At 38.3% G+C, this 18,576-nt stretch overlaps 5 protein-coding genes and 1 long non-coding RNA gene across 9 annotated transcripts in view; 5 read left to right on the forward strand and 1 right to left on the reverse strand.

Moving 5' to 3' along the window:
• LOC103516645 (coronin-1B-like) overlaps positions 1 to 2,133 on the reverse strand; it is a 7,804-nt gene extending 5,671 nt beyond the window's left edge. The window contains exons 1-2 of one of the 4 annotated variants that reach the window (XR_003393532.1): positions 1,857 to 2,133; positions 1,676 to 1,738 (exon numbers count right to left, since the gene is read on the reverse strand). The gene's annotated coding sequence lies outside the window, so the exon portion shown is untranslated. The other 3 variants (XM_008481625.3, XM_008481626.3, XM_008481624.3) reach the window with 3 other exon arrangements.
• Positions 2,134 to 2,647: 514 nt separating this feature from the next.
• LOC103516646 (ras-related protein Rab-31-like) lies at positions 2,648 to 6,500 on the forward strand. The gene is made up of 6 exons (XM_017447146.2): positions 2,648 to 2,890; positions 3,687 to 3,814; positions 4,233 to 4,365; positions 4,709 to 4,864; positions 5,905 to 6,077; positions 6,167 to 6,500. The coding sequence occupies exons 1-6, from the start codon at positions 2,848 to 2,850 to the stop codon at positions 6,194 to 6,196; spliced, it is 663 nt and encodes a 220-aa protein (XP_017302635.1). The 5' UTR covers positions 2,648 to 2,847; the 3' UTR covers positions 6,197 to 6,500.
• Positions 6,501 to 6,746: 246 nt separating this feature from the next.
• LOC103516648 (ras-like GTP-binding protein RYL2) lies at positions 6,747 to 8,065 on the forward strand. Its single transcript, XM_008481630.3, has 3 exons — positions 6,747 to 6,974; positions 7,622 to 7,749; positions 8,015 to 8,065. Exons 1-3 carry the CDS (start codon positions 6,932 to 6,934, stop codon positions 8,063 to 8,065), a joined length of 222 nt encoding a protein of 73 aa, XP_008479852.1. The 5' UTR covers positions 6,747 to 6,931.
• Positions 8,028 to 14,787, forward strand: LOC103516649. Its single transcript, XM_026828981.1, has 9 exons — positions 8,028 to 8,741; positions 10,594 to 10,705; positions 11,226 to 11,433; positions 11,881 to 12,032; positions 13,025 to 13,162; positions 13,578 to 13,587; positions 13,836 to 13,912; positions 14,293 to 14,344; positions 14,606 to 14,787. The coding sequence occupies exons 1-9, from the start codon at positions 8,695 to 8,697 to the stop codon at positions 14,785 to 14,787; spliced, it is 978 nt and encodes a 325-aa protein (XP_026684782.1). The 5' UTR covers positions 8,028 to 8,694.
• A 4-nt stretch (positions 14,788 to 14,791) lies between these two features.
• On the forward strand, positions 14,792 to 17,261 carry LOC113470493 (leucine-rich repeat extensin-like protein 2). The gene is made up of 4 exons (XM_026828982.1): positions 14,792 to 14,825; positions 15,399 to 15,521; positions 15,587 to 15,817; positions 17,023 to 17,261. Exons 1-4 carry the CDS (start codon positions 14,792 to 14,794, stop codon positions 17,070 to 17,072), a joined length of 438 nt encoding a protein of 145 aa, XP_026684783.1. The 3' UTR covers positions 17,073 to 17,261.
• Positions 17,262 to 17,776: 515 nt separating this feature from the next.
• Positions 17,777 to 18,465, forward strand: LOC113470492. The gene is made up of 2 exons (XR_003393534.1): positions 17,777 to 18,004; positions 18,290 to 18,465. It is a non-coding gene; the product is annotated as an uncharacterized LOC113470492 (long non-coding RNA).
• The last annotated feature ends 111 nt before the right edge of the window (positions 18,466 to 18,576 follow it).

The following is an 18,576-nucleotide window of genomic DNA, read 5'->3' on the forward strand; positions in this document are numbered from 1 at the left end:
AAAAAAAAAAAAAAAAAAAAAAAAAAAAAAAAAAAAAAAAAAAAAAACAAGGATCCCTCCCAAGGTAAACAAGCTTAAAAACCTTTGTATGTCAAGCCAACAAGCCACTGAGCAATGACACAAGCTTGCTTGAAATAAGTCTATTGCTACACCAGCCTTGCCTTTTTTTTCCAAACATCTTATCACAAGTACCTGCACCTAGCTTACAACACCCAAGTATTATTGATACATACCTACCTAGCTTGCAACACCTAGTAATGTAATGTATTATTGATACCTATCTAGCTTACAACACTTAGTAATGTACCTATTATTGATACCCATCTAATTTACAAACACCTAGCAATATATTATTGACATTACCAACACATGGATCTGGCTACAACACCCATCTCTGCCCTAAGGTATGGTTTACCTCATATGAATTTTTATCATTAGATACTGATGTCATCACTAGCATATCTGGTATCAGATATGTGTGTAATATGAACATACAATATCTGGAAGGTAATAGATGAGTAGCAACTGCTTCAGTAATTTGACTAATTTGATTTACAGTGTCTGCAAACATATCACTGCACTCAAAAGGAGTGGATTCTGTTGGGTATTAAGTTATTAACCTTTCAAGGATTTAATTATTATTATTATTTTAGTGGCAGGATTCCTGCTTCTGTAATCTTTTCCATTTAACAATAGAACTATTCCACCCCACCACATGAAAGTGAGTGAGCATACAATAAAATAGGTAGGTATAGTATGTACGGAACATGAATATCTGGAAGGTAATAGATGAGTAGCAACTGCTTCAGTAATTTGATTTACAGTGTCTGCAAACATATCACTGCACTCAAAAGGAGTGGATTCTGTTGGGTATTAAGTTATTAATTAACCTTTCAAGGATTTAATTATTATTATTTTAGTGGCAGGATTCCTGCTTCTGTAATCTTTTCCATTTAACAATAGAACTATTCCACCCCACCACATGAAAGTGACATCACATTTGGTCCCCAGGAAAACATTTTCTTCTTCTTTTTCAGAACTTTGCTTATTTTAATAACTTTGGTTCAAAAGGGATATTTTATTAACCACAGCATTACCAGAGTAATCTGAATGAATAAAATTTAAAATGCATTATTTTTGAAAAAGCAGAGCAGATTCATGAGCCTATTCACAACTTAAATGGGTATCTCCACATTACCTACTTTCACAATTCCTTTTGATTCCTACCAATATTTTTATTTTCTATTACTTCATTTAGTATAGGAAAATTAGGTGAACAAGCTAGGTAATGAGAAAGTACTGTTTGGAATTGGTCCAAATTTTCAAAATTGGGAAATGAATGGAAATATCCATTTTAAATGATCACCTACATCAATAAATGGGTAATGCCACCCCTGATTACTAATCATTTAAGGAATTTTAAGTGGCTAATCAATTTTCATCACAAAGCAGAACACACACTGATTTACAAGCACAGAGATAAAAACTTTGATGGTGCTGGGAATTGAACCTATGGTCTCCAGTGTGCAAGCCATCCTCTATTCAACCATTGAGGTTATTAATCCCATATATTTTGAATACAAACACTCTAAAATACCATTCAGAATTAGAATGCAGATTATGATGATTAGGAATGACAATTTGGGACAATCACTCATTGACACACAATACTTACCTACCTACTTATTATGAGACAGACCTCTTCCTTCTGAATCGCACAAATCAATCCAAAGAACAGCTAAGGAGAAAACAAAAAGAAGGAAAAATTCAAACCTCCAGCCTTACAGAAGTTAGTGTGAATCTTCCAAAATTAAATTATCAGAAAAATAACAAAAATAAAAAGAAAACACTAATACCTTATTTGGAAATGCTTGTTTCAAACAAAATTAAAGTAGGACTCCTCTCAGATAAGTAGGTATTTCTGTGGTTTACTTTGGATATGTTGACAAGACACTTTTCTGTTGAGATGAATTTCTCATCTACATATTAATACACTGAAATGATGCTTTCTTTGTGAAAATGCTTATTAACTTATTAATTTAGTAAATTTAAATTCACTCAATTTAATTTTAATATTAAATAAAAATGATAAATTAATCACAAAATTGAAGGAAGATGATTCAAAAGAGAAGATTTTTCGAGTTGTTGATAATTTTTTTGTGGTTCATCCAAAAACACTTCCATATGGCTAAAAAATATTGATTAGTTCGTTGAATCGACACTTCCTATTGGTTGATTTGTGTAAACAGTTTCATCCGATGTCTTAATCCAGCCAATCAAAACTGCTTTTATAAAAAAAATGCCATTTGATATTTTTGTACTTTCTCGATAGTAAAATTCGTTTACACGATTTTTTCGGCCTGCTAATCCGGCTTGCGATTGCAACTTTTTCTTTGTCCGATCGCCGATCATTCCGATCAAATTTGGAAAAAATGTTCAAGATAATAAATCGATTTCTCAGGAGCCCTTTACGGACCCCATTCAAGAAATAATAATTTGTTTCGCCCTGTAAACGCCCTCGTCGATTTTAATAAAAATCGGCCCGGCTTGTAACCCCATCGCCGGCAACACATACGATAGCTTCGTGTGAACAGAGCTTATAAATCACCGCGCGAAAATTTAAATTTGTATACTTTTGGGCAAAAAGTGCAAAAACAAGTGGTTGGTGTCGGTAATTTGTTAAATAACTAATTTAATTAATTAATCCTCATTATTCATTATAGTTTTCCTTTCAAGCATGTGTTTTCTTTCCAAATCTAAAAGTGTTTGAGTGAAACTTTCCAGTGGAACCTAGATAATTACGTGTTGGAAGTATTATTGGATTAGGTACATACAAGTGATTACATAATGAGGACCATTGAGGGAAAAGTTGTAGTGCTTGGGGCACAAGGTATGTGTACTGTTTAGCTAGGTATAACTTGCTGTCCATAGTCCAGTTCTCACATTCTCTATTTCATATTATAGAGTTAATGATTATTGAGCTAGATCAGCTAGAGCCTGCCTATTTTTTTTTTTTTTTTAGAAACAACTAGCTGAAATCCATTGCTTCACTCCGGATTTCTGCTAGTAAATCCTTAAGGCATGGCTGTTCATGAGTTCATGTCACTCATTCATTTAGTGGTCTTGCTCGGCGTAGCTTAACAAAAATGAACCAGAAAATAGCCTATAACTTTCACGGGAGTGCAAGCAATAAGTTCACAAAGTTTCATAGCAATCGGATGAGCAGTTTGGCCAGGCATAAAGTTTGAACAAACACACACATTCATTTTTATATTTTAGATTTGTTGTTGGCCTCTCAATCAACTCTAGAGTACCTAATTGTTTTGAGGCCAACTGGTTCTGGCTAGGTATACAAAATTTTCGTGGATGAGCAGTTTGGCCAGGCATAAAGTTTGAACAAACACACACATTCATTTTTATATATTAGATTTGTTGTTGGCCTCTCAATCAACTCTAGAGTACCTAATTGTTTTGAGGCCAACTGGTTCTGGCTAGGTATACAAAATTTTCGAGTGGATGCCCTTTGCACTCAACCTTTGCTATTGTTATAGCATAAGGAAAATTTGTGCTAGTCTTTTCACTGTTTATAGTCCCCTAGCAAGATGCTAATCTACTCTCTGTTTATAGTCCCTCAGCCAGACTCTCTTTCATTTTTATTGCTTTCTCTTATCATTGAAACATTTCAGGAGTGGGTAAAACAAGTATGGTAGTGAGGTACATTGGTAAAATGTTCAGTCATCATATCAGTCCAACCATTGGAGCTTCCTTCTTCACAGCTAAAATCAACGTTGGTGAAAACAAAGTTAAACTGCAAGTAAGTTATGCCTGGCTCTAGGATGTTGTTGTTCATGTCTTTGACAATGTTCAGTCACTCATCTTCCAGGTCCAAGAAGGTGGCTTCTGCCATAGGGTGGGTCTATTATGGGTGTAGGGTCTCATGTGTTTGTTATGTCCTCTGAAAATGCTTGGAGACTGTCATAGTCTTTAACTTCAAGCAAGCTCAAGAGTTAACAAGCACTTTGATGTGAAATTGTATATCCCAGCCGTGGATATCATTGATCTATCTACAACAGCTACCTAAGTAGTTGGTGAATGTTAGGGTAGCCACATTGGTAAATTACCAAGTTTTTTTTATGTGTCCGACTAAACCTGTATGTCATGGAATTGCATGATTAGTGGGTCAGATAATTGGGAAATGCATGTACTTTCAACCCTTTGTTTATTGTTACCAGGTATGGGACACAGCAGGCCAAGAAAGGTTTAGGTCCATGGCTCCAATGTATTACAGAAATGCCAATGCTGCACTGCTTGTGTTTGACATAACACAATACCATTCCTTTGCTGCCATCAAAACTTGGGTCAAAGGTAACTTTTATACCTAATGTAATTATTGTTTTTTCCTGGGGACTCAACTACCACATTAAAAAAAAAACTGACTTTGTCTTTGTTTGGGAATAAAAATAGGTAATAGAATTTAAAAAGTCTGATGTATGTGTAGGTTAGGTTCCCTAAATTTTGCCCTGTGTGGTAATCAAACCCACAACCAAAGCAGGTGACCTACCTTCCAAGCTTCTCGTGAGCTGGCTTCTCTCGAGTTTGTACATTTTGTCCAGAAAAAGGTCTTCAAAAGAAAAAACCTAGTGCATACAAGGCATGACCTCCAAGCTAATCAAACTGGCTTGCTAATTCTTTATTTGATTAATTGTAGAACTGAAGAGGAATGTGGACGAGCCTTTAGTCCTGTGTGTGGTGGGAAACAAAACAGACCTGGAATCCAGTCGGGAAGTGAACAGGGAGGAAGCATTTCATTATTCCAAATCAATAGGTGGCACCTACTACGAAACTTCCGCGCTACAAGATCAAGGTAAGTGAGAAAGCAACTACAAAGCCTCACACTTTGTCCAGCCTATGGTAAGTTATGGCCTTGAATAGCAGAAATCGTACATCTCTTGAAACTGGTCCCAAGGACACTTTTGATCTACATAACTTATTACATCTCTCTGCAAAATTTCAGGGCCCTTGGCTGAAATCTAAAGTGCTTTGTCTAGCCTAAGGTAAGTTATGGCCTTGAATAGCAGAAATCGTACATCTTTTGAAACTGGTCCCAAGGACACTTTTGATCTACATAACTTATTACATCTCTCTGCAAAATTTCAGGGCCCTTGGCTGAAATCTAAAGTCGTGATAAAATACCTACCTGTTTTTTTTTATGACAGAGGAAACTGTAACTGCCAAGGTCTTATCGTCCCGAAATCGAAGAGAGAAGGAGGACAGGATAGGAGAAAGCCAGCCGTTCTAAGAACGAACATCATCTATTCATTTCAAAATCCGTCCCGGGCGGGAATCTAACCCGCGGCCTAGCGCTTACAAGCAGACACACTATCAACCAAGCTAACTAGGCTGATGAAAGAGGAAACTGTAACTGCCAAGGTCTTATCGTCTCGAAATCGAAGAGATAAGGAGGACAGGATAGGAGAAAGCCAGCCGTTCTGAGAACGAACATTATCTGTTCATTTCAAAATCCGTCCCGGGCGGGAATCTAACCCGCGGCCTAGCGCTTACAAGCAGACACACTATCAACCAAGCTAACTAGGCTGGCTGGTAAGTGAGAAAGCAACAAGAATCCGCCCCGGGTCTACATACTACATTACATAGCCTCGCGCTTCGTCCAGATTTCAGCCTAAGCTAAATTATGGCCTTAAATAGCGGCCAAAGCGTACATTTCTTGAAACCGGCCCCAAGGACATTATTGATCTACATAATTAATCAAATATCTCTGGAAAGTGGAAAGTTTGCGTGCGCTGAAGAAAGGTAATCGCGAACTATTTTTAAGCTTTTTCAAAATAATGTCCTTATAAATATCGTCCCAATCGTATGGAATTGAATTCTCTTCTCCGTTCACAGGTATAGAGGACGTGTTTCTCAACGTCTCCAAAGGTCTGATCTGTCTCTCCCAAGAGTCCCTGCACACCTCTAGTCTTCGCGTGTACGACTCTGATAATATCACGTCCGCCAATCCCAGAGGAGTGGTCGAAATCACTCCCCTCTCGTCATTAGACACTCCGCCACTGACTGAGGCGGAGACTGCCAAGTAACGTCCGCCAATCCCAGAGGAGTGGTCGAAATCACTCCCCTCTCGTCATTAGACACTCCGCCACTGACTGAGGCGGAGACTGCCAAGTCCTTCTGCTGCTGAGGATTTGTAGAAGCTTAACCCATCCTTTAGGGCTGTTTAGCCCCGACACCTAAGCCTCAGATTGGGCTTTTTGTGTATAGAGTTAAGTTGCTGAGGATGTTTTTTTCTTTTGTATAATCAAGATGGAGCATGGAACAACCCTTACCTGGTGTAACCTAGGCGGAATAGCCCTAACCAAGCTTTCCCAAAACTAATCGAAATTAAAAAGCCATTCTTCGTAGCCAATATCCTAGGCCCTAATTCCACGGAGGACTCCTTGCTGAGGAATGGTTTTTCTTCTGTATGATCAAGATGGAACAACCCTTACCTGGTGTAACAGCGCTAACCAAAATTAAAAAGCGTCCATTTTTTGGAGTCAAAAACCTGGGCCCTATTCCACGAAAAACTCATTGCTTTTCACTCCAATGATTGTTAAAGTCCCACTTCTTACTCCATGTTTTTTTTTTTTTTTTAGTTTTTTTTTTATGAAAGAGGAAACTGTAACTGCCAAGGTCTTATCGTCTCGAAATCGAAGAGATAAGGAGGACAGGATAGAAGAAAGCCCAAGTGGTTGGTGTCGGTAATTTGTTAAATAACTAATTTAATTAATTAATCCTCATTATTCATTATAGTTTTCCTTTCAAGCATGTGTTTTCTTTCCAAATCTAAAAGTGTTTGAGTGAAACTTTCCAGTGGAACCTAGATAATTACGTGTTGGAAGTATTATTGGATTAGGTACATACAAGTGATTACATAATGAGGACCATTGAGGGAAAAGTTGTAGTGCTTGGGGCACAAGGTATGTGTACTGTTTAGCTAGGTATAACTTGCTGTCCATAGTCCAGTTCTCACATTCTCTATTTCATATTATAGAGTTAATGATTATTGAGCTAGATCAGCTAGAGCCTGCCTATTTTTTTTTTTTTTTTGAAACAACTAGCTGAAATCCATTGCTTCACTCCGGATTTCTGCTAGTAAATCCTTAAGGCATGGCTGTTCATGAGTTCATGTCACTCATTCATTTAGTGGTCTTGCTCGGCGTAGCTTAACAAAAATGAACCAGAAAATAGCCTATAACTTTCACGGGAGTGCAAGCAATAAGTTCACAAAGTTTCATAGCAATCGGATGAGCAGTTTGGCCAGGCATAAAGTTTGAACAAACACACACATTCATTTTTATATTTTAGATTTGTTGTTGGCCTCTCAATCAACTCTAGAGTACCTAATTGTTTTGAGGCCAACTGGTTCTGGCTAGGTATACAAAATTTTCGAGTGGATGCCCTTTGCACTCAACCTTTGCTATTGTTATAGCATAAGGAAAATTTGTGCTAGTCTTTTCACTGTTTATAGCCCCCTAGCAAGATGCTAATCTACTCTCTGTTTATAGTCCCTCAGCCAGACTCTCTTTCATTTTTATTGCTTTCTCTTATCATTGAAACATTTCAGGAGTGGGTAAAACAAGTATGGTAGTGAGGTACATTGGTAAAATGTTCAGTCATCATATCAGTCCAACCATTGGAGCTTCCTTCTTCACAGCTAAAATCAACGTTGGTGAAAACAAAGTTAAACTGCAAGTAAGTTATGCCTGGCTCTAGGATGTTGTTGTTCATGTCTTTGACAATGTTCAGTCACTCATCTTCCAGGTCCAAGAAGGTGGCTTCTGCCATAGGGTGGGTCTATTATGGGTGTAGGGTCTCATGTGTTTGTTATGTCCTCTGAAAATGCTTGGAGACTGTCATAGTCTTTAACTTCAAGCAAGCTCAAGAGTTAACAAGCACTTTGATGTGAAATTGTATAATTCACAATCCACAAACATTTAACCTCCGTAAAAATTTCAAGGAGAAAAACGCCTGTGAATTCTCCGGATTACTCCGGAAAGAGTTTGATTAAACAATAAACACTGGTGATTTTGTGCATTTTTCGTGGCTTTGGGAAATTTTCCTATTTGATTTATGATATTTTAGCCTTAAAATTTCTCTATTTCGTTTCCAAACATAATCAGATTCATTATTTTTTGATTAAATTTATGAAGTTGTATTTTACTTTTTTGAGTATGCAATGTGCTGTTCACTAAAAACCGATCGACAATACATTTCTCTTTGGAGGAAAATCAAAAATTAAAAAAATGCATTTATTTTGCATTCATTTCCTTGGAAAGCTGACATCTTTCTTTTGAAAACTTTTTCACGGAAAGTTTAAAACCAAGGGTTTAATTTAATTTGCCCTTAAAGTTCAAGGTTTAATTATCCTTTAATATCCTTATTGAGCGTAAAAATTGGAAGTGTTATCTGTAATTTTTACGAGTGTTTTTGTAGAACACATTCATTTCGTTTTCACGAAGTGGTCTTTTTGGAAAGTTCTCTTCCATAGAAATCTTCAATTCTCATCTCATATCACTGTGTCCTAAGATATTATAGTTACCGCGTTAGTTAAGGACTGGCCTAAAAGTTTCCAAAATTCCTGTCCCTACAAGAAATCGAGAAGGTGCCACTACGGGCCGGATTACAGAACCAGACACCATGAACAATAACAACAAGAAGAAAAACAGAGTGGCCACAACAGGGAGGTAAGTTCCCGTATCAAATGATATTGCCCCTTGTTTTGAGATAACAAAGAGAAGAATACACCCAAGTAACTAACTTATATTGATCAAGATAATATAATTGACTTCCTGCCCTCCTCTCTACCAAATGTCCCTGAAATGTCACACCTTTTAGGCCTATCTGCCATTTCAAACAATCGTCTAATTTTCCTTGTTTGCCATGTTCAATTGGCAGCAACAGCAATAGATTTCTTTGTAGATATTCAGATTCCATAGAATAAGAACCCCATTTCAGATATTCAAAAGATTAATTCAAACTACCATTTGAACATCTCCAAACTATTCATGAAACCATTGAAAAAACATTTCATTCATATTCCCTTCACACCTCTTTGTGCAATAGATTTCTTTGTAGATATTCAGATTCCATAGAATAAGAACCCCATTTCAGATAAGAACCCCATTTCAGATATTCAAAAGATTAATCAAACTACCATTTGAACATCTCCAAACTATTCATGAAACCATTGAAAAAACATTTCATTCATATTCCCTTCACACCTCTTTGTGCAACGGTGAGCCAGAGGGATTCCTTTATTATTATTATTATGGCCTTTATTTTCACATTAATACATTCGTAACAAGGCACACACTGCCCATCTCTCCGGGAACAAACAAAGTTCCTAAGGATAGGTGGGTTAGAAATTTTGCAGAGGTACAATCCTAATTTGAACTTTCGAAAATCAAGATTTGAGTGAGAATAATTTAACAGGGTATGAGGTACACAATAGGGCTGCCTGGAAGGGACTGACAAGAAATTAGTTATTTCCATTCGTTGCTTAAGATCTAATCAAGTCACACAGCTTTTTTTCTCTCTCAACAGATATGTACTTTATTTTTATTTGAACATTCAAACTTCAATAGCCAGTGGGCATCTTAAACCAATACCAGTCGCTCACCTTTCCTTCCTATTTCCAGGCTATTCCGGTGGTCCTCCTCAACAGCAGCCAAACGCGGGGGCCCCCCGCGAGCGTCTCAACGGGGCCCCGCCTCAGGGCCCCCCGCACGAGAAGTCCTTTGTGCAAAATGGAACATGGGCAAAAAAATCAGCACAATATTTACAACAATTCCCCCTCTCCCAACTCCCCCTTTAGCTATTATCTATTATTAAACCTTGGTCCCTCACCTCTCTCCTCTCGGGAGATATCAAGCACACAACTAGAACAGCTCTCTTGCCTGACCTAATTTCTTTTTATATTGGGTTGAAGTCTTGCATCCTTTCAGGAAATCAATATGGGATGTCTGCTGTCTGAAATAGTTTTGTCTGCATCTAGGTGAATGTAGGAGTTGATCTTTTCTATTCAAAAGGGTGTTATCAGAAAATAAGTGGCTATTTTCTTTTTCTATTTGTAATAAGTTGTATTAATTTTCCAAAGATCTACTTATTTAATACCACCTATTCTGTATTGTTTGAACAATAGAAGATTTTTCAGACTTGACCCCATGTTATGTGGTTGACTGCTATTTTCTTTTTTCTATTTGTAATCAGTTGTATTAATTTTACAAAGATCTACTTATTTAATACCACCTATTCTGTATTGTTTGAACAATAGAAGATTTTTCAGACTTGACCCCATGTTATGTGGTTGACAAAGTATTTTATTCCTGGATTTCTATCCCAGAATAATCAATCAGTGTAAGTTAAGCACCTACCTACCTCTTAGCTGTTACCATTCATGCAATTACCTTCTTACATACTTATTTTCTTGATATCTTTACAAATGTTTATCCTCTTGTGTTAAACCTTCCTTGCCCTAGTTCATTTCAATCAATATTAGAAAGTAGGTGATGCAAAAGTTGTTCCTTTTTCTTGCAGGCCTGTAAGGTCTCGGGGTGGTCCCGATCGGTTGGCCATTAATCCGGAAGGTGTTTATTGCAATGCAAGATTCATGCAAGCAATCACTCTGCACATAGGAGACAAAGTCACAGTAAGTATGGGTTTCAATAATCCTTGATTAAGTACCTAGGTATACTTGGTTCCTCTAGTCTTTTTCTTCTTCTTCTTCTTTTTTTTTACTCACATACTTATTCAATTGGCTAAACTATTTGTAGTTTATTCTTACCTTCTATTGATTTCATGTTCTTTTTCTCCACAGCAATTTACCTTTTATTATAATAATAAAGGAAGGACAGGCTAAAAAATATTCCAGCTGGTCTCTTACTGACTATCTAAATTTTTAAGTTAATAAAGACTGTTTTTTTTTTTTTTTTTTTTTTTTTTTTTTTTTTTACTGTTTTTTTTTTTTTTTTTTTTGTCTTGCACCACTGAGCTTGTACCTGAGTATTGTATTATTTATGAAGAAATTAATAATAATAATAAAATTTATTTTCATCAGCTTTGTACCTACCTACTTAACTTTTTTAAGAAGCTTTCCATTTACCATTTTATTCAATTCTTTTATAGTAGGCATTATAATGTTTGTGTTTTGAACCCCCCCACTTTCTCAGGTGTATACAGTGCATGGTAAACAATTTGAAGGCTACTTGAAAACATTCTCCAAACAGTTTGAACTAGTTATCAGTATGACACATCAAGTAGATCCGGAAAATCCACAATGCATTGATCCAAACACAGTAGTCGACATGAAAATATTCAAGCTAGATGATATTGTACGAATAGAAGCCAAAAATGTGGATTTAGAATATGCAGTCAGAGGTATGTAAAATTGTACATGTGACTTTTTTTTTGGGACAGTTAGCCCTGTAGTAACATGCTTGCCTTTCAGAAAGCCCTTGATTCCCAGAGTCAACTAATAACATACACTGGTGTCCTTGTGTTGACCCAATACCTAAATGGGAAGTATTGTGTCTCTTATCAACTTATCACCCATCCAATGAAGGACATACTATGCTATGACACAGACCACATGAGTCTAATGTTCCAGTTTTTTCTTTGCTAGGTACAAAATGGATTTTTATTTATTATTATTATTATTATTATTATTATTATTATTATTATTATTATTATTATTATTATTATTATTATTATTTTTAATAAACTAATAAAATTAATTGAGCTATCAGATTTCTTACTTTTTTTCTCTATTAAAATTGAATCATAGTGGGAAAAAAAACACCTAAATGATGAACTTCTTATTTTCAGATACATTTGCCACAGACACAGCTATCAGTAAATTCAACGGTGTGATTGGAGAGCGGGAACTAGAACCTTGGGCGGAAGATATGCTGGGACCAGGTGGTGATGATGATTTCGAGCTCGATCAGATGTGCAATCATAATGTGGGAACTGCCACTGTAAGTAACATCTGAAAACGAAATAATTTTGCTAAAAAAATTTCATAGTACTTTGTTGAAGTTGAGGGGAGAGAGAGAGGGGAGAGACAAAGAAAAAAAAAAGAAGAGTAAGAGAGGGGGGGAGAGAGAGAAAAGAACAAAAGATAAGATTTTTCACTAGCCGAAATCCGTCGCTTTGCTCCGGATTTCTGCTTGTAAATCCTTAAGGCATGGCCGTTCATGTCACTCATCCATTTAGTGGTCTTGCTCGGCGTACCTTAACAAAAACGAACCGGAAAATAGCCTATAACTTTCACGGGAGTGCAAGCGCAATAAGTTCACAGAGTTTCATAGCAATCGGATGAGTGGTTTGGCCAGGCATAAAGTTCGAGCAAACAAACACACACACAAACATTCATTTTTTTGTTAGATTGAATGATTTTTTCCCCTAGACCAGTGCTTCTCAAAGTTGTTGCCACCACGGCACACTTTCAAGACTCCAATCTTATTATTACCGTATTTATTTTAGTGAGTCCTCCATCAAGATGTTCATTTTCCCTTTGATCCAAGTTGCACCTTACACTATGGAGGAGAGTGTTCTGGCTATTCAAAGCTGTCTCAGGCCCAGCTAATTTTTTTTTTCTCTTCATCTTCTTCTTCTTTTCCCTTTGTATTCTTCTTCTTCTTCTTCTTCTTCTTCTTCTTCTTCTTCTTCTTCTTTCTTCTTCTTCTTCGTCTCCTCCTCCTCCTCCTCCCCACCTCATCTTCTTCTTCTTCTTCTTCTTCTTCTTCTTCTTCTTCTTCTTCTTTCTTCTTCTTCTTCGTCTCCTCCTCCTCCTCCTCCCCACCTCTAACACACTATATATAGGTATATATATATTATAAAAAATCTGTTTTCAGGACGGGACGAACAAATTCAGGATCTCAAGAAGTTCGGCTCGGATTTCAAGCTGGCTGATCCTGGAGTATCATCTGGCCCTCCGCAACAACAACAACAGCAGCAACAACAACAGCAGCAGCAGCAACAACAAGTATCCCCACCTCAGCAACATAGTCCTAATAGTAATAGTGCCCCTAGCAATGTTCCCACGGTATCTTCCAAGTCTCCGGTCAACAGCGAAGTGCAGACGAGTGAACCTAAACACAACATGGTAAGAACTGACGGGGGACGTACTACGGGATGGGTATGACCACCTTGATAGTAGGTACAAATGAAATACATACAAGTGAAAATGGTTAATGGTTGCATTGAAGGTTCTATGGGCATATGTTTTAAAATTGAATCATTACAACTGAAATAAAGAAATATTGAACACGGAGACCCATTAAGTACCATATTTTTATTGAAAGTTGTAAATGGTGCGATTGTTTGTGTGTTAGTTGATTTGAGATTTTTATACTTTATATTACAATTGTTTGTTATCTTTTATGAGTTGATCTGTCAGTCTTACCTTTCATTTGAGTCATATAGTTGCAAAACCGGCCAAATCCATTTTTTCTCGAAAAACGTTTTTTTGCTTTATTCAATAGAAATAGAAATTTTATACCCTACATCTTCTGTTGTAGACTTCTATGGGTAAAAGTAGGACCCTATGTCACTGCGGCCTAGGCCTTATTAGATCTTTTATGACGATATAGCTCCTACATAAGGACATGATTAAGATAAGCCAATCAGACTACCTAATTACCTAAGATAACGTGACCCAGGGCATTAATTCTTACTTATTTTTGGGACATTAAGATATATTTATGTCGGTTTTTTCTCTTCCGTTTCAACCAACATTTTCATATAAGCCTAATGGTAACTGTGTTGTTAAATTTCAGCTGGTGGTGTTCCAGTGAACCTATCACATCGGGCTGATATTCAGCAACAAATCCAGGCTGCCACTGGCCCCCCACTCCTCGCGGATTCTTTTTTTTTCTGATTGATATACGGAGTGCACGTTGCCTCATGTGGACACCTGAGGAGATGGTTAAACCCCAAAGCGAGTATGAAAAGAGGGTTGCGCTCAAGTGAAAAAAAAAACTTCCTATGTGGCGTAATTGTCAAGAAACTCGCCTAGTAACCAGGAGGGGTGGACCATGTGCCTTGTTATGCAAAAGACGTGGTTCTAACTCTAAGGTACATTTTTTTCGATTAATAAATAATGGAAGGTATCTAATTTGACTATAAGGCTAATGGTAACTGTGTTGTTAATTTTCAGCTGGTGGTGTTCCAGTGAACCTATCACATCGGGCTGATATTCAGCAACAAATTCAGGCTGCCACTGGCCCCCCACTCCTCGCTACAGCTCCCATGCATACCCAGTTCACTGTGCCTTATAGTCCCCAAGGTAAGTAAATAATAGCCCTTATTAATACTGCTCGCATAGAACTGAAAAGTCCCTTTACTTCAACAGTAGGCTACTACTATAATTGTGGTGAAATTCTCAAATTATATTGAGGATAAAATTCCATACCTCGGCTGGGATTGCACAAGCGCCTTACTAGGCTTTATGAATATTCTGTAACATACATAGTAATATATGTCCAGTTGTCCAGGCAGGTACGTCCTCTAACGTCCTCTAACACTAACCAAATCTGTTGTTCCCCAGGTCATCTGACAGCGGCCTCCCCTCAGCAGTACCAGCAGATGGTTCGCATGGGCGGGGGCGGGATTGTCCCCCTGGTACACGCCTATCAGCACGACACCCAGGCCCCCCAATATATGAGCCCCCACCCCCACCATCACCCCCACCCACCCCCATCCACCCCCCAATACGGCCCCCTCCCCTAACACCATGGGAGCAGGCACCCCTTCCTCCCAACAACAGAGTGAGTAGAAATACATTTCTAGTTTCTTTGTAAATTGTTTCACAAAATTCTAAATTGATGTGCGAAAAAGTACCTTTAAAAAAGAAGAAGAAAAAAGAACATTACAAGTTTATTTATTTATTTGCACTCTAAGCAACAAAGGCCATGTGTAGAAAAAAACAAGTTTGATAGAGGAAACTGTAACTGCTAAGGCCTTATTGTCCCGAAATCGAAGAGAGAAGGAAGACAGGATAGGAGAAAGCCAGCCATTCCGAAAACGAACCTTATCTTTTCTAGGATAAAGTTCACCCCGGACCCCGGGAGAGAATCGAACCCGCGACCTAGCGCTTACAAGGCAGGCGCGCGATCCACCTAGTTATCTAGGCTTGCGGTATAGTATAGAATTTATAGGAAAAATGGCCTGATGGTCAATCATCCCGACATTTCCAATATACATACACATTACACATACCTACATAGAAAAACTTTTTTTATTCGTTGTTGAACATCAGAGTTCCATCAGGAAATTGTGTATTCACCGTCATCATTATAGTCAATGCTGACATTCTATTGTATGTTCTTCTCTTTCCTCAGACAACCAAGGACCCACACCTCCCCAGCACTACCACCCGGCCGCCGCCTCCCAACAGCCAGGCTCCGCCCACTCGCAGCCCGCCTATTATTCGTTGTTGAACATCAGAGTTCCATCAGGAAATTGTGTATTCACCGTCATCATTATAGTCAATGCTTACATTCTATTGTATGTTCTTCTCTTTCCCCAGACAACCAAGGACCCACACCTCCCCAGCACTACCACCCGGCCGCCGCCTCCCAACAGCCAGGCTCCGCCCACTCGCAGCCCGCCTACCAACAGGCCCCGCCCCCCTCCATTATGTACCATCACCTCTTGGCCGCCCCTCCTCACCCTCCCCAGCATATGATGGCCGCAGCTGCAGCACAGAACTCGGCCGCCCTTCAACAATACCAAAACCAATACTTGCACCACCAACAAGGTAAGACTAGAGACTTATAACACTACCTAAACCAATACTTGCACCACCAACAAGGTAAGATTAGAGGCTTATAACAATACCTAAACCAATACTTGCACCACCAACAAGGTAAGACTAGAGACTTATAACAATACCTAAACCAATACTTGCACCACCAACAAGGTAACACTAATCAAGGCTCAAAATTGAGGGGTCAAGAGGAAGAACGGACTAAGCCACACATACCTCGTTTCGAGATATTTGGAGTTATTTCGAGATATAATCACACGGATGTCGAGGAAGAACGGACTAAGCCACACATACCTACCTCGTTTCGAGATATTTGGAGTTAAAATCTAGGAGTTGCACACGGATGTATAGGGTTAATCAAATGGGATTTCTAAAAACTTCTAAGCTACAGCTGATATTGCTATAGTTCCTCTACTAGTGGCTAGAGGGCGTTTCAGACTGTGGCTTAGTCCAAAAAAAAATCGGATTTTGTGGATTAGTTCGTTCTTCCTCTTAACCTAGCCCATGGGATGTGCAAGCCAGCATATTCTGTTGCCGGTTCCAAGCTCTGATAAATAGGAAGGGTTGACGTTAGAAAAGGCAGTCCCTAAAACACCGCCAAAACCCAGGATGTGAGTCCCTAATCTGTCCGTAAAGGACTCGGAACATATAAATGCTAGGACGTCCCCAGCGTGCGACACTGCGACACGCAGATATCTCGCCTGCCATCTGTGAGAAATGGACAAGGGCTACCGAGTTAGAAGTACGAAAAAAGTCTTTTCTTTCTTTTTAAATTATTTTGTTTGCTGATTTCAGTGGTGGCTAATCAGCAGCACATCCAGCTCATGATTCCTCACACCCAATGATGAGGAGGTAGCACCGCGTATCTTTGATACAAGTGAAAATGAACAACCTGTATGTTTTGATACAAGTGAAAATGAACAAGCTGTATGTGTTAATACAAGTGAAAATGAACAACCTGTATGTTTTGATACAAGTGAAAATGAACAACCTGTATGTTTTGATACAAGTGAAAATGAACAAGCTGTATGTGTTAATACAAGTGAAAATGAACAAGCTGTATGCGTTGATACAAGTGAAAATGAACAAGCTGTATGCGTTGATACAAGTGAAAATGAACAACCTGTATGCGTTGATACAAGTGACGAAAAGAAGTCTTTTCTTTCTTTTTAAATTATTGTGTTTGCTGATTTCAGTGGTGGCTAATCAGCAGCACATCCAGCTCATGATTCCTCACACCCAATGATGAGGAGGTAGCACCGCGTATCAACGTGGTGACGACAGGGATAGCACATCGCGCGACCACACTCCTCAACAATTCAAACTGGACAAGTACTTCTCTTCCCTTCAGCAGAATGAATACTAGATCGTGAATATTTGCCTCAATTTTCATTTCTCCGTGTTCTTCCGCCAATAGGGGAAGCACCAAAAATGGGAAATTAATATCGATTGGTGATTTGTGCTTCAAATAGGAATATTTCCTCAATTTTTCATTTCTCAATGTTCTCCCGCTAATAAGGGAAGCACCAAAAATGGGAAATTCATATCGATCGTGAATTTTTTCTCAATTTTTCATTTTCCCATGTTCTCCTGCCAATAGGGGAAATTCATATCAATTGGTGATTTGTACTTCAAATAGGGTCAACTTCACAATCTTAAATGGAAACCCCCTATTGTAATACATCATATCAAAGGTCTCCAAAAATGTATTAATTTGATGTGAGTTTTAGCTCCATCCAACAATCAGGGCCGGAGTTATGGCCTATTCCATTTTTCATTTTTCCATGTTCTGTTGGCAGAATAGGGGAAGCACCTAAAACGGGAAATTCCTATCTATTGGGGCCGAGTGGATTGGAACACATCACATGCCTTAAGGCACACTCCATTTGTTAAGGCAGTGTTTCTTAATTGGTGTTCCGCGGAACCTAGGTTCCGCGAGCTGTGCTTCAAATAGGAATATTTCCTCAATTTCTCATTTCTCAATGTTCTCCCGCTAATAGGGGAAGCACCAAAAATGGGAAATTCATATCGATCGTGAATTTTTTCTCAATTTTTCATCTTCCCATGTTCTCCCGCCAATAGGGGAAATTCATATCAATTGGTGATTTTTGTACTTCAAATAGGGTCAAATTCAAAATCTTAAATGGAATCCCCTACTTGTAATACATCATATCAAAGGTCTTAAAGAACGTAGTACTTTGGTACAAGTTCGAGCTCGATCCGACAACCAGGGACGGAGTTATGGTCTATTCAAATTTTCATTTTCCATGTTCTCCTGCCAATGGGTGAAGCACCAAAAATGGGAAATTCATATCGATCGTGAATTTTTTCTCAATTTTTCATCTTCCCATGTTCTCCCGCCAATAGGGGAAATTCATATCAATTGGTGATTTTTGTACTTCAAATAGGGTCAAATTCAAAATCTTAAATGGAATCCCCTACTTGTAATACATCATATCAAAGGTCTTAAAAAATGTAGTACCTACTTTGATATGAGTTTTAGCTCGATCCAACAATCAGGGCCGGAGTTATGGCCTATTCCATTTTTAATTTTTCCATGTTCTATTGGTGGAATAGGGGAAGCACCTAAAACGGGAAATTCATATCGATTGGGGTCGAGTGGATTGAAACACATCACATGCCTTAAGGTACACTCCATTTGTTAAGGGTTTAGGCATTGCCTTGCCCTTGGGATCAACCTTTCTTTGATGTTCCTTTTTCCCATGTTTGGTGCTCGGGGCATTAGACTC

This window comes from Diaphorina citri, unplaced genomic scaffold, assembly GCF_000475195.1.
Source record: "Diaphorina citri unplaced genomic scaffold, Diaci psyllid genome assembly version 1.1 scaffold1627, whole genome shotgun sequence".
Taxonomy (NCBI): domain Eukaryota; kingdom Metazoa; phylum Arthropoda; class Insecta; order Hemiptera; family Psyllidae; genus Diaphorina; species Diaphorina citri.

Bases quoted from the DNA above. Each gene is read 5' to 3' on its own strand.
- LOC103516646 (XM_017447146.2), top strand. From the start codon at position 2,848: ATGAGGACCATTGAGGGAAAAGTTGTAGTGCTTGGGGCACAAG. The intron at 3,815-4,232 runs GTAAGTTATGCC...TATTGTTACCAG, and splicing joins AAAACAAAGTTAAACTGCAA to GTATGGGACACAGCAGGCCA. The intron at 4,865-5,904 runs GTAAGTGAGAAA...CTCCGTTCACAG, and splicing joins TTCCGCGCTACAAGATCAAG to GTATAGAGGACGTGTTTCTC.
- LOC103516648 (XM_008481630.3), top strand. From the start codon at position 6,932: ATGAGGACCATTGAGGGAAAAGTTGTAGTGCTTGGGGCACAAG. The intron at 6,975-7,621 runs GTATGTGTACTG...GAAACATTTCAG, and splicing joins TGTAGTGCTTGGGGCACAAG to GAGTGGGTAAAACAAGTATG. The intron at 7,750-8,014 runs GTAAGTTATGCC...AAAAATTTCAAG, and splicing joins AAAACAAAGTTAAACTGCAA to GAGAAAAACGCCTGTGAATT.
- LOC103516649 (XM_026828981.1), top strand. From the start codon at position 8,695: ATGAACAATAACAACAAGAAGAAAAACAGAGTGGCCACAACAGGGAG. The intron at 8,742-10,593 runs GTAAGTTCCCGT...TTTTTCTTGCAG, and splicing joins AGAGTGGCCACAACAGGGAG to GCCTGTAAGGTCTCGGGGTG. The intron at 14,345-14,605 runs GTAAGTAAATAA...GTTGTTCCCCAG, and splicing joins TGTGCCTTATAGTCCCCAAG to GTCATCTGACAGCGGCCTCC.
- LOC113470493 (XM_026828982.1), top strand. From the start codon at position 14,792: ATGGGAGCAGGCACCCCTTCCTCCCAACAACAGA. The intron at 15,522-15,586 runs GTGTATTCACCG...CTCTTTCCCCAG, and splicing joins CAGAGTTCCATCAGGAAATT to ACAACCAAGGACCCACACCT. The intron at 15,818-17,022 runs GTAAGACTAGAG...TGCTGATTTCAG, and splicing joins ATACTTGCACCACCAACAAG to TGGTGGCTAATCAGCAGCAC.